Source organism: Aegilops tauschii, chromosome 3 (genome assembly GCF_002575655.3).
Source record: "Aegilops tauschii subsp. strangulata cultivar AL8/78 chromosome 3, Aet v6.0, whole genome shotgun sequence".
NCBI classification, from domain to species: domain Eukaryota; kingdom Viridiplantae; phylum Streptophyta; class Magnoliopsida; order Poales; family Poaceae; genus Aegilops; species Aegilops tauschii.
In genome coordinates this window covers 609,497,649-609,510,862 of record NC_053037.3, presented here as the reverse complement: position 1 = coordinate 609,510,862, position 13,214 = coordinate 609,497,649, and the positions used below count along the sequence as shown (strand labels likewise).

The 13,214-nt window shown below is 50.9% G+C and overlaps 2 protein-coding genes across 2 annotated transcripts; both read right to left on the bottom strand.

The window, feature by feature from the left end:
- Positions 1-1,087: 1,087 nt before the first annotated feature.
- On the bottom strand, positions 1,088-1,462 carry LOC109763152 (polyubiquitin-like). The gene has a single exon (XM_020322007.2). It carries the CDS (start codon positions 1,460-1,462, stop codon positions 1,088-1,090), a length of 375 nt encoding a protein of 124 aa, XP_020177596.2.
- A 4,215-nt stretch (positions 1,463-5,677) lies between these two features.
- Positions 5,678-6,253, bottom strand: LOC109763154 (uncharacterized). Its single transcript, XM_020322008.1, has one exon. The coding sequence runs from the start codon at positions 6,251-6,253 to the stop codon at positions 5,678-5,680; it is 576 nt and encodes a 191-aa protein (XP_020177597.1).
- Between the last annotated feature and the right edge of the window lie 6,961 nt (positions 6,254-13,214).

Here is a 13,214-nt window from a genome sequence, read left to right as displayed (position 1 = left end):
ATAAACTGACACGAGATGAATTAAGGTTCTCCCTACCTAAGCCCCCGTCATGGTGGTGCTTCTAGCGCCGTCGGTGGTGCGTCTCGGATCACATGGAATTCGGTCGATATTTGTCTTCGATGGACCCTTTTGGATCTGGTCTTTGTTCGTCCGTGTGTTTGTAGGTTGGATCATTCCGATCTACGCTTCTCTTCATCGGCGTCGGCTACTGGTCCTATGAGGCCTTAGCACGATGACTTCCCAACAATCTACTACGACGAGGAATGGTTAATGACAGCAAGTGCTCTACAGACCCGGATGTAATTTAAATTCTGGTGTTCTTTATACTACTTTAAAGGTTGATGAATAGATATTGATGGCGAGATGTTGAGGAGACGTCGAACTTTCAAATCATCAATAAACTAATCTCCGTTCCATACTCTGAAAGGACGAGATTGATCGAGCGCTAGGACTATACTTACATCCTGTTCCTTCCGATATAGTACTGGAGTATTAAAAGAAATCCATTTTTCAGTTGCCAGGACAGGAAGTACAACAGTGTAGAGAAACTAGTATTGAGTACTCAAATAGTTATATTCTTCTGATTAATTGTCTTCGTAAAAAAAAACTTCTAGTTTAGAACATGTATCTTCATATTTTGTTACAAGAGATATTGACAAGACTTGACTCCAACTCTAATTTCTAATCCAATTTGGAACAAGATGTGATAATAAATCTTCTGTCTAGAAAACATGCAATCACGGTGTTAGGATTCTTGTTACTTCCACTCAATTTTGACGGTGGCCTGTGGGGGCATAGATGAAAACATGGATAAACCTTCTCAATCAGACCCAAGGGCTCTTAATAGTTTTTTTTTTCTTACTGATATATAACAGACAACTGCTGGAAATGAACAAGAGTGGAGCGATACTAGAATAATGATAAGGCACAGCCCTACTGGAAGTTAGACTGCACCAATATAAAGCTAGTGGCCGTTATGGCAGGCCTTGCATCTCAGCAACCACATTGGCAGAGCACCAAATCAAGGGTAGACTCCGTCTTAATGCCGTAGTCCGCCATGGTGCTGTTACCATGCAGGTTCTTCCCGTTAAAGAGGAGGTACTGTTGTATCGGGCGAGTGCCATGCATCCCCATCCTTCTCGTAGATCTTCACCTTGATACAATCCATAGTGTCCGAGCTTGCAACCCCATCAAGGGTGAGGGTCTTCCCATCCTGCTTGGTGACGAAGATGCGCATCATAGCACCTACTCGCGGACTAAGCGGCTGGAGGACGAGGAGGGTGGAGTCCTTGCAGATGTAGTGGTCAGCCAAGGTGACGTCGTCGTCGTCTAGACATTTGTTGGCGAAGATGAGGCACTGCTGGCCCTTGGGAATACCATCCATGTACTCGATCTTGGCCTTGATGCTGCCGATGGTGTCGAAGCTATCGACCTCGAGGGCAATGGTCCTGCCAACCGGCATCTCCGTCATAAATATCTGCATCTTGTATGATCGTGGATCCATGCTGGATGTCATAGTCGGCTAGTGTGCACGTCTCCTCTAGATGGGCCCGTCAAAGACGAGGCAGTATTGCTCCTGTATCTTGGCCTTGACGCTGGACAAGGTGTCTGATGCGTGGACCCTGAGGCGGATTGTCCTGCCGGTCGGGTTCTTGACATAGATGTGCATCCTGAATAAAAGGCAAACTAAAACAAATACAACCAATTAATTTTTAGACACTTCTCTATTAGAAGAAGAGGTGTAGAACAATAATAAACATTTCGACATTTCCAGAAGGCCACTGCTAGGCGTCATCCGGCTGACGCGAGGCAATTATAAACCGCCTCGCGAGCCGTTGGATGAGGCGTCGCGCGGCCATCCGATTTGCGCCAGTGGAGCCTGGAGGAGAACAGGGACAACTGCAAAAATTGACCCCGATCGCTGCAGCGCAGCACCCGCTCCATCGCTCGTCGTCAACGGCCAACGCATCCTCCCATCTCGAGCAGCCACACCGGCCACAACAAACCAGCCATTTGATTCAGGCGTGCATGACCATCAGATTGCGGGACTATAGCAGTGTGTCTTTCTCTTCTAGCTTCGCATCCTTCTCTCGTGACAGATCCATCAGAGCGGTGCTTCAATGCATCACTGGAGGCCCGACTATGCTTCGCCGCAGCCGTCGATGCTACATCTCAGCAACGCAGCCGCCGCCGCCTGCCGCATCAAAGCACCGGCGACCTCTCTGCAGGGTCGCGAGCGATGCATTGCAGCTTTGACAGCACCGGCGACCATCCGGCAAGCGCTGCATACTGCATCATAGCTCCGGCAGCGTCACAACCGCTGCATCACAGCTCCGGCGGCGTCGCACCCACTGCATTGCAGCTCCGGCGGCGTCGCACCCGCAGCACTGCAGGTCCGGCAGCGCCGACGAGCTCTACATCGCAACATGAACGGCCGCGGCAAAGCGCTGCATTGGAGCATGATGTATCTCTACGGCGACGCGCCCGCTGCATCGCAGCTCCGGCAGCGCCGACGAGCTTTGCATCGCAGCACGAACAGCCGCGGCAAGCGCTGCACTGGAGCACAATGAATCTCTGCAGCATCACGGCCGCTGCATTGCAGCTCCGGCGCGCCGACGAGGCTGCATCGCATCACCGGCAATAGCCGGCAAGCACTGCTTCGAAGCAACGGTGCCTCTGCTGTGTCGCAGCGCTCCAGCTGCTGACGAGCGTTGCAATGCAAAATGATCTTTGCTTGTGCATCATCTATGGCATCTATTGAAGCGGCCTAGGGAGCTTGAGCTGCATCCCTCATGGCGTAGGCGAGCACGCGTCCACGAAGAGTAAAAAGCAGAGAGAAAGAGGGTCGTGATGTTGGGGAAGACTAGCAAACCTGCCCGTGCGTTGCAACGGGTGAAAATATATAAGCACATGAAGTATCGCTAGTGATTTCAGCCATCTTAGCCAATGAGGAAACTTCTATAAAATGAGCTATTTTTTATTGAATCATTATCGATCAGAGTAGGAGGACATATGCTCCTTTGAACAACAATATCATAAGCACATTTTGATGTGGGTCATTTCATGTGCATTCGGGTGCAAATATTATTATGGCAAACTAATGAATAGAAGGTACAAAATTGTTTTCTGCTAAATATCACAAACTAATGAAAATATGAACATAGAGCTATTTATCTATATCACCTCTCAAATTTGAAAATAATATTTCGAAAGAGGCTACATTTTGGAGACGATAGCACAACAAATTGAAGGTCTCACCTAGTTGAGAAACGAAGGGAACAACCGAGGGTGGGTGATCCTCTTGGACTCCATATCAACAAACACGGCGTGGTGTGTCGGTATGTTCGCCCTGACTCAAGAGAGACAATAGATCGATTAGAAATTCATTCCTCCTTCGTGTCACATTGTACACCTGTCTTGTTTCCTCATAGCTCCACCTTCCCCTGCAGCAACAGCCAGACACTAAACACCGAGCTCCTCTGCATCTCAGCGGGAAAGATAGAGAGATCGGGTTGCATCTCACCAGCGCATTTTAGAACAGGAGTTGATGGATGGTGTCCAGAGCCGAACCATAGTAATAACTGTGTATTTTCGATTCACCTCCATATAGATTATGGTATTTCCCTACTTGGGTTATTGGTACAATCAGAACCTAACAACCACCTTTCAGCAGATCTATAGATGTTGCATCCCACTTCACATCCTAGGTTTGTATAAAAAAACTTCACATACTAATTGAATGGAAGCACAAAGGCTCCCATTAACAACAACAAAATCATAACAAAATCTCTGCTATAAAGGATGCAACTATGACAAAGATATGCATCCTGTGTCTGCCTTACTTACATCATCAGAAGTTCAGAACTGATGATAGATTTGTTTTTATAGAGATGCAAGATTTGGTAGTACAACATAATAGTAGTACATGCCACAGGATCGATTTGTGCAATGTCTGCCCTCGAAATCTAATTTAAGTGTTGGAATTAAAAAGGCAAAGCAGTGGGACATCTATATTAACAATATGACTTTAAGGGGGCAAATCCTGTCTGAACAGTTCGCTCCCATGCTAATCAAATACTAAAAAACAAATGACCAAAAAATACAGGTTTGGCCCCTATCCCGAAGCTACTACCTAATGTGCCCTAGTGGAATATAGTCTGTCGGAATCAAAAGAGATGCAATAAACAGCAACGACATTGCATTAGGGCGAGGTCCGTTGTGTACATACCGGACGTACTCTGCGAGGACCACGGTAGTCACGATGGCGAGGGCCAGAACCTTCAATCCGGACGCTCCTCCCGACGCCCCACACCCTTGCCGCTGCCGACTTCGCGTGGATGGCTGACTTATCGTGCACCCTAACTTGGCACTGCACTGCAAAATTTCACACCATGAATACACATGCAACCTTACCTGGTACTCATGAAGTGTATCCCTGTGCTCTCCGGCATATACTAAGAGACATCAAGTACCTAGACAGAAAGTAGGAGCAAACGAACTATGCGTGCTGATGGAGATATTTAACAGCAAGTAAACCATCCTATGAATGATCATAAGCTAAATCTGAATCCTATTTGTAGTATCTGTTCTACTATTATTCATAGCGCTGACTGCCGAGAACGTGAGATTATATCAATAATGCCCAATTAGACAGATAAGGCCTCCAAAATTTATCTTTTCTAGTAACAAAGATTTTACTTTTAGGAAACAAATTAGTCTGTAATGTGAATGCAGTGTAAATTGTGCGGACATAGCAGAGAAGGGTATTGACTTTCTGCTTGCAGATTTATCACCTCTAGGCTCTACCAACGCTCACTAAATTGCCACAATCATAGAGCCCCAGCCAGATTAGTGATCTGTCTTAACCCTCAAGTCTCAAGTATTAACTTATTAAATGTACAATTCAGATGCAAGTGCAGCAGATTACTGCAGTTCAACACTAACTATACAAACGACAATTCAGATTTCAGAGGGCAAGCACTGTAGAATAGCATATGCTACCTTCACGTCAGGTCCCTGAGGTGTCGTGCAGCCACTCCACGGACCTGACAGGCTCAGCCACGGTATGGAGCCGAGTTACCTCTGAATCCCAGAAATCAACATCTTAGCCATACTCGAAGATGCCAAGGTAATTTTGAACCTGACGTCCTGACCTTATGGCTTAAGATTCTGTTGTTCTTCAATATCTACATCTCAAATCAACTCTGCAACACCTCCCCGAGGCTCTTCAGAGTCTGGTCGTCACTGCCACTCAGCTGTGTCTTCCACGCGCTCGTATGGCCACACGGCCTCCATCCAGCCATCGATGTCGTTGCCCCCTTTTGCTGCTTCCCGGGAGGCAGGCTGCAGAGGGGGCGTCGTTAAGAGCATCTTCAACAGGCGCCAAACGCGCCGCGCACTAAAAACTGCTTTGCCGCGTGTTCATCGTCTGGTTTGGCGCGGCGTGCAGCGCTGGCTCCAGCAGCCGCGCTAAAAAACAGCGCGCGCAGCTCCAGCAGTGCGCAAAAATGCAGCGCGCGCGCTCATTCTACAATATTTTTTTTATAAAAATTGCATAGATAAAAAATAATACAAAGGTATTTTACATCGGTGCAACTAGATAGATAGTTCGAAAGCATAGATAGATAGAACTACGGTGCAACTAGATAGAAACTACTACGGCATACATAGATAGAAACTACTCCAAGTCACTACCATCATCATCATCATCATCCTCGTCGGTGTTGTCTGAGGTATCGAGCCACATGTCGTCCCAACGTTCATCGTCTGACGTGAAGATCGACCTCCCACCTGCTGCAACGATATCGGACTGCGCATTCGCCAATGCCTTCCGCCGACGCCGGTCCGCCCGCTCCGCGCGGCGCCTTGCCGTCCTCTCCGCCCAGTAGGCACGCTCGTCGGTGACGTCCTCCGGGTGGCGACGGCGCCACTCCGCCATGGCTAGCTCGTCCTCCTCGGCGATGAGGAGGCGGCGCTGCCGCCGAGCATGGTCGGCACGGTCCATGTCGGTGCTGAGACGCGGCGGAGGGCGACGCGCTGCGCCTGCTCGCGCGTGAAGACGTCCCGGAAGTTCATCTGCGACCGGGGCCTCTCCAAGCGCCACGCCGCCGCGTCGTACGCGCGCCTCGTGCGCGCTCCGGAACGACCCGAGGCCGAGCCGGACGTCACCGGACCGGATCTCGGCGGAGTACCAGCCGTTGGGGCGCTCGCGGACGCCGCGGTAGCCCGAAGAACCCCGGCGGCGCGGCGGCATGGTGGCGCGGAAAGTGGCGAAGCGGCGAGGTGGCGAAACGGCGAGGTTACGAGGGGAGGGCGCGTGGCTGTGTTCTGTGCGCGTGGCGAGCGCGGAATTTTATAGGCGCGCGTGAAGCGGCGCGCTAAATCTACCGCGCCGCGTGCCGCTTTCTCCCGCGATAAGTTCCCGTCACCGCTGGAGCGCGCGGCACCAGCCGACGTGTGCTAAAATCAAACTTTACTGCGTGGACGCGCCTTTTGCCGCGCCTGTTGGAGATGCTCTAAGCAGCAGCTTAGGTGAGAGTGGCGAGCGGCTGGAAGCATGCATGGACGGGAGGAGATTGGTGGCGGGGGCATACCTGCGGTTGGCTTTGACCGGCGCCAAGGTGCCCTTCGGCGTGATGGGGTTGAGTTTTCCGGAGGCCATGGCGGCATCGTGTGCTTGGCTAGGAAAGGTTAGGTCGAGGCGTGTACGATAGGAGAATGGGCCGGTGTCCGCACCCAGAGAAGGCAGCAATTCTTTTTTTGGAACGAAGGCTCCAGAGGAGCCCGGCTTTGAATTAACGAAGCCATCAACCGGCCAGGGATTACACAAGGCCACCAATACAACCAACACGGAACAGAAAGGAAAAGCTACAGCGGATACAGAGTGTTGCCTAGCAGCTTACAAGCACCAAAGACTACAAGCCCTACACAAAATCCAAAATAAGCTCTAGCTTGTAGTCGACGGAGTCCTCCAAGTGCACTTGACCCAGAAGAGCGAACAGAGAGGAACATCAAACGGCGCCAGTGCCCAACGACAAAGGACCGCGCCCTCATCAACCCAGGACGGTGGACACCGAAAACATGTCGCAGTTCTCCAAATCCGGAGGGGACCCCTGCCCCTCGCCTTGGCTCGAAAGGCGCCGGACCGCCGGAAGATGGAATTGCTCACCCTAGAGCAAAGAACGGACACGGTTCCGGCCACCAAGGGGGATACTCAGCCCGACCTGTCGCTGCACGAAGGAAACCGAAGGATATCCACACCGAGGCTCACTGATACAAGCATGAAGAGGAAAAACTGCACAAAGGAGCTGTCACTGAACAAACATACAGCGAAAAGAGATGGAGCACCACAATTGGAATTAGCTCAGGCCCACAGAAATCAGCTATGTTCGTGTCATTGCGTCGAGCAGTTGCTAGTGAGGACCCCTATCCCCTCCCTGCCCAAGGCAATGACGCCAGTCAAGCAGAAGCTGACCTGCAACTGAACAAATCAAGGAATGTCGAGCTGCACTAATTCAGAAACAAAGCACCATGTTCCATCTCCCTCGCCGAAGACGCAGCCACCACGATGCCCCACTGCATGCTCCCACCTTGCCCAAGACGGCACCTTCAAGAAGGAGGCGACGCACCGCGCCGTTGCCGTCCAGTCTAAGCAAGACAAGGGATTTCTCCCGGGAAGGAGGCGGAAGGGAGAGGAACCGAACCTCGACGACGCCTCCGTGGAGGGGAACGGCACCGACCGGTGTCGCCGCCGCCGTGGCCAGAGAACCAACCAAGGATTTCTCCCGGTCCAGGTTCGCGACTCCTGGCAGTCCACCATCACCGACACCCTCGACCTGAGGCCTCACGACCAGATCCGGCGTGCAGCAGCGCTGCAGGGGGGGGGGGCGGGGGGGAGGGAGTCCACCTTCAGATCCGGACGCGAGCCAAGAGGACGACCACCTGCTACGCCCGGCGACAGCTCCCGCCGTCCCTCGCCGCCCACGCGGCCGAGGAGACACAGGGGCAACACCTGCGACGCCGCTCGCTGTAGAAGACGATGCCGCCTCACCACCCGAGGCCGCCGCCTCGGTGCCGAAGCCCTCCGCGCGGGAGCAGCCAGATCCTCGCCGCCGCCGTCGTTGGTGGCCACGCGGAGATCGCCGGAGGCCTCCTCAGGCGGCGGCGAGGGGGGGAGGAGGAGGGGAGGGAGGGCTGGCGGCTAGGGTTTCGTCGCCTCCCGAGTCGCCCCAAGCGGAGCGACGCGGGGGCCGGGGGGATCGTATCCTGCTGTCTGGTTCACCGCAGCAATTCTAAGAGAGAGTGTTTGTTTTTTTAGTTCGACAACGACCGGTTCTTTCTTTCTATTGCGTATATGTATGGGAAAAGAAAATCGAAGGGGTTTGTAACGTGCGGTACTATCGATCTCCTGCGCTAGGTGGCTGTTCGATCGGGGGTCTTGCTTTTACAGGAACGATTGATCCCGGCTAGGTAGGAGAGATTTATTTATATTTATAATATCCTTTTAAATCTCAGCCGTCAATCTTTATGGTTAATACAAAATCAACGGATATAAAGTAGTGACCTATAAAAAACTATGAAAGTCTCCGTCCTTTATTATTAGGTAAAGAAAGAGGAATGGATGGCTCGCGTTCTTGCACTGGAGATAAGGATGTACGATGGGTTGGGTGGGACTGACAGGAACACGTGGCACGCGTCAGGCGCGACTGATTTTCTCCCCAAAATCAGTCGGGCAAAAGCAAGCGTTTTCCTTTCCAGAAAGCACGTAGTTAGAGGCTTGGAGCAAGAGCCCAATGTATTATCTAAAAAGTAAGTGAAACCAAGAAGACAATACTGCCTTGTCTACAATCAACCAAGACCGAAAAGGAAGAACGAGAGGCCTGTTCTACTGGGATAACAGAAGAGACGAATGCAAAAGCAGCGATGCCAAATCAGCCAAGAAGACTAACGTTATACAAGAGCATCTTCAATAGATGATGAAGATGCAACAATAACTAACCTTTTCATTTCCGAGACCCAAAAACTCTTTTCCAACAAATGATATAGATGTAAAAAAATTACATCTTCGCCTCTCAAAAAATGAAAAATAAAACACCTCACGATGTAAATATGCATCTTCACCTATAGAAGATGTTAAACTGACGGCCGCTCTTCAACTGCTCAACCGCTTTCATTTTCCTTCTTTCTGCCCGCTAACCACCGCCCGTGCGATGGCCAACTCCTACGACGTCGCCGCCTCCTCCGCCGCAAGTCTGACCCACCCCGCCGTGCCGCCGTAACCGCCGAGGAGCCGCCGATTTCAGTCCATCCCGCCGTACTTCCGCCGCTACGACACTCGCCCACAGCACGCCGCCGCCACCCCGCTGACAGATCCGAACGCTCCATCACCCCCGCCGCCGCTCTGCCGCCGCCCGCCTCCAAATTGGCCGAATTGGCCGCTTCTCCGCCGCGCCACCGTAATCGCCGAGGAGCCGCCGATTTCAGTCCATCCCGCCGCACTTCCGCCGCTACGACACTCGTCCACAGCACGCCGCCGCCGCCACCCCGCTGACAGATCCGAACGCTCCATCACCCCCGCCGCCACTCTGCCGCCGCCCGCCTCCAAATCGGCCGAATTGGCCGCTTCTCCACCGTGCCGCCGTAGCCCTAGATTTGAGTCCGTCCAGCCGCACTTCTGTCGCCGCGACAAACCGCACCACGGCGCCGCCGCCTTGCTGCCAGATTCGACCGCTCCATCACCCCCGCCGTCGCTCTACCAACGCCCGCCTCCAAATCGAACGAATTGGCGGCTTCTCCGCCGCCGAATCATCGTTGCGCCGCTGCATGATTTGAGCTCCCCCGCTACCGCGTCGTCGCCCGATTCGAGCCACACACCTGCCTGCACGCCGCTGCCACTTTTCTGCTGCCAGACTCAGCCTTATCGCGCCGCATGGTCGTCGCCTAGTCGGCCCGCCGTGACCAATCCGTCACTCAATTCACAGCCGCGCCGGCTGTCATTCAAGCTCTGCTCGCCCGGAGAAGCAAAATAGAACACCTAGTGATGCAAATATACATCTCCACCTGTAGGACAGGTAAAATTGGCAGCAACGCACCAACTGCCCAACCATTTCATTTTCCTTCCGCTCGTGCGCCTGCCACCCGCGCGCCACCCGCTGACCACCGCTCGGGCCACGGCCGTCTCCAACGACCCCGCCGCCTCCTCCGCCGCTGGTCTGACCCATGTCGCCGAGGAGCCGCCGATTTGAGTCCATCCGGCCGCACTTCCGCCGCCGCGATACTTGCCCACCGCACCACACCGCCGCCGCCGCCCCGCTGCCAGATCCAGCCGCTCCACCGCCGCCGCCGCCGCTCTACTGATACCTATCTCCAAATCGGTTGAATTGGCTACTTCTTCACCGCCGAATCATTGTTGCACCGCCACATGATCTGAGCTCCCCCGCTGCCGCGCCGCCGCCGGATTCAAGCCGCACACCTGCCTCCACGCTGCCGCCGCTTTTCCGCTGCCAGACTCGACCTTCTCGTGCCGCACTGCCGTCGCCTCGTTGCCCAGTTGTGACCAATCCGCTTCTCGATTCACAGCTGCGCCGCTTGCCATTTGAGCTCCGCTTGCCCGAAGATGTAAAATAGAACACCTCGTGATGCAAATATACATCTCCACCTATAGGAGATGTAAACTAGCAGCCACACGACAACTGCCCAACCGCTTTCATTTATTTCCTTCCGCCCGCTCGCCGCCCGCCGACCACCGCCCTGGCCATGGCCGACTCCGCGACCCCGCTGCCTTCTCCGCCGCTGGTCTAACCCACCCCGCCGCGTCGCGGTAGCCGTCGATTTGAGTCTGTCCCGCCGCACGTCCGCCATCGTGACACACGCCCACCGCACCACGTTGCCATATATATCCTGCCGCTCCACCGCCCCCGCCACCACTCTGCCGACGCCCGCCTCCACATTGGCTGAATTGGCCGCTTCTCCGCCGCCAAATCGTCGTTGTGCCGCTGCATGATTTGAGCACCCCCGTTGCTGCGCCATCGGTGGGATCGAGCCACACACCTGCATCCATGGTGTTTCCGAGGGAGAGCGAGGCGTCTGCCATCACGCAGCTGAAGAAGTCGATGCTCGGGGCGAGGTTGGCCACCGTGGTCGGCGTGAAAGTTGACGGACTTAAAGGCTGGTGACAGGTTCGCCGCCGTCGCACCGTCACTCAACTTGGTGGAGACGCGAAAGGAGAGCCGTGGCGCCATCAAGACCTCGACGCATGTTGCCGTGACCACGACCAGGCCATTGCGCTGGTAATAAAGATACTTTTTTTGCAGGGGGCTGGTATTAAGATACTAATTGTATACATATCCCCCAGCTTCGAAAACATTAGATAAATATCCAAACTTATTATTGAAAAATCTTGATTCAAGATAAATGAAACCTTCCCTATATACACTGAGCTTAGGAAACATTAGATAAACATCCAACTTATTATTGAAAAATCTTGATTCAAGATAAACGGAACCTTTCCTATATACAATGAGCTTATTGTTGAAGGTTGCATCGATTGTGCTATTATTGCTGAAATAAGATGCTTATGTGAATTTGTCAATCGTTTTGTACCTTGTAATAGTGTTTGTCAGTCTTTGTGTACCTTGTAATAGTGACTGTCAATCTTTATGTACCTTGTAATAGTGACATGTGGATGCGTGAAGTTGAGTGATACTCCCTCCATAAAAAATATAAGAGCGTTTAGATCGAAAGTCAATTTGGCTCCCGGGAGCATATGCTTTCGGGGCCTAAAAAAATTTTGAAAAAAAAAAATCAAGGCAAAACTTGTTTGTATACTTAGCCACATCCAAGTGCCACCTACAAATTTGGAGGCAAAAAGCTTAAACATTTTGTCTTGTGCAAAAAAACAAATTGAACACCAAAAGTTACCCCAAAATGTCAACCCAATTTTTTTTCCGCCACCGCTCCGCTTCACATGAAATTGTCATGCATGCTTGCAACACTAACACAAACATTACATTTAATATAATTTTTTGCGTTACTGTTTGCTACTTTAGTGATTGAAACACTCTTATATTTCTAATTTACAGAGGGAGTACTAATACTATTTAACAATGGATGATATATATCCAGTTATCAGTTCTTGGGTGGCGATCAATTTGGCTGGTTAAGGAGATACGAAGATTGCCCAGAAGGAAAAAAAGGAAGATAATTTATATTCGGCGTTGCATGATGAAAACTAGATGTAACCATGTTTAACTCGTATTTCTAAGTTAGAAGAATAATTTGATCAACGTGTCCATATTCTTATGATTCCGTGGCAGCATATGAGCACTTGGCTTTTGCCCGTAGCAACGCACGGGCATTCTACTAGTGGTTCTAATCCTTTGATACACAAACTACACAATAATTTTCCCATTCCTGAGCCGATGCAAGAACTATGGCACAAGATATTTGGGTCATCTCCTATCATTTGATCATGGTAAAACGCTCACAGTAAGTAAACCACTTCTGCTTGTGCATAATCCTAGAAATCTTCAGTTTAGGTTTGTAGCTTCAGTTGCACAATTGCATTCTCTTACGATTTTAAATCAGTATGGGTCTACTTAGCTTCATGAATTGCTTAAGTGCTTGCACGATTTTTAGAAAATTATACATTGGTCATTATAAATTCTTAATTGTAAAGTAATTGAAAATAATTAAATAGCATTGTTTACCTTCACTCTTTCATTGACCATCGAAACATTTATAAAGCGTTTAAGTAACAATCATCGTCGTTTAAGGACCACTTACTTGAGACCCAAACTCAACAACTTTCAACGCCATCAGATCCAAGATAAAAACCCACCTCACCTACTATTGTGCTCCTTTTCTATGAACTTACTAAAATTACTCAGTAGAAAACTAAGCATGGCATCTCTGACCATGCCTCTACAGTAGTTCTCTTGGCTTTTTCAAGTTTGCAATAAATAGGGCTGCATATGCAAATTTATATTCCGTATTCATGTCTATATAGTATTTATATAAATTCCTATCATTCTATTGTACAAATGAATGGACGCGGCAAGGCGCGCCATCAATTAAATATAGATACTCACATTTCAATTAAGTCTTGTGGAAGTGTGACTGATCATAAATTTGCGACATGGATCGACACATCAACTTATTATTTTGTTATAGTGAGTACTTACCACTTCATTGGTGTACTATGAATTTTGGAAATC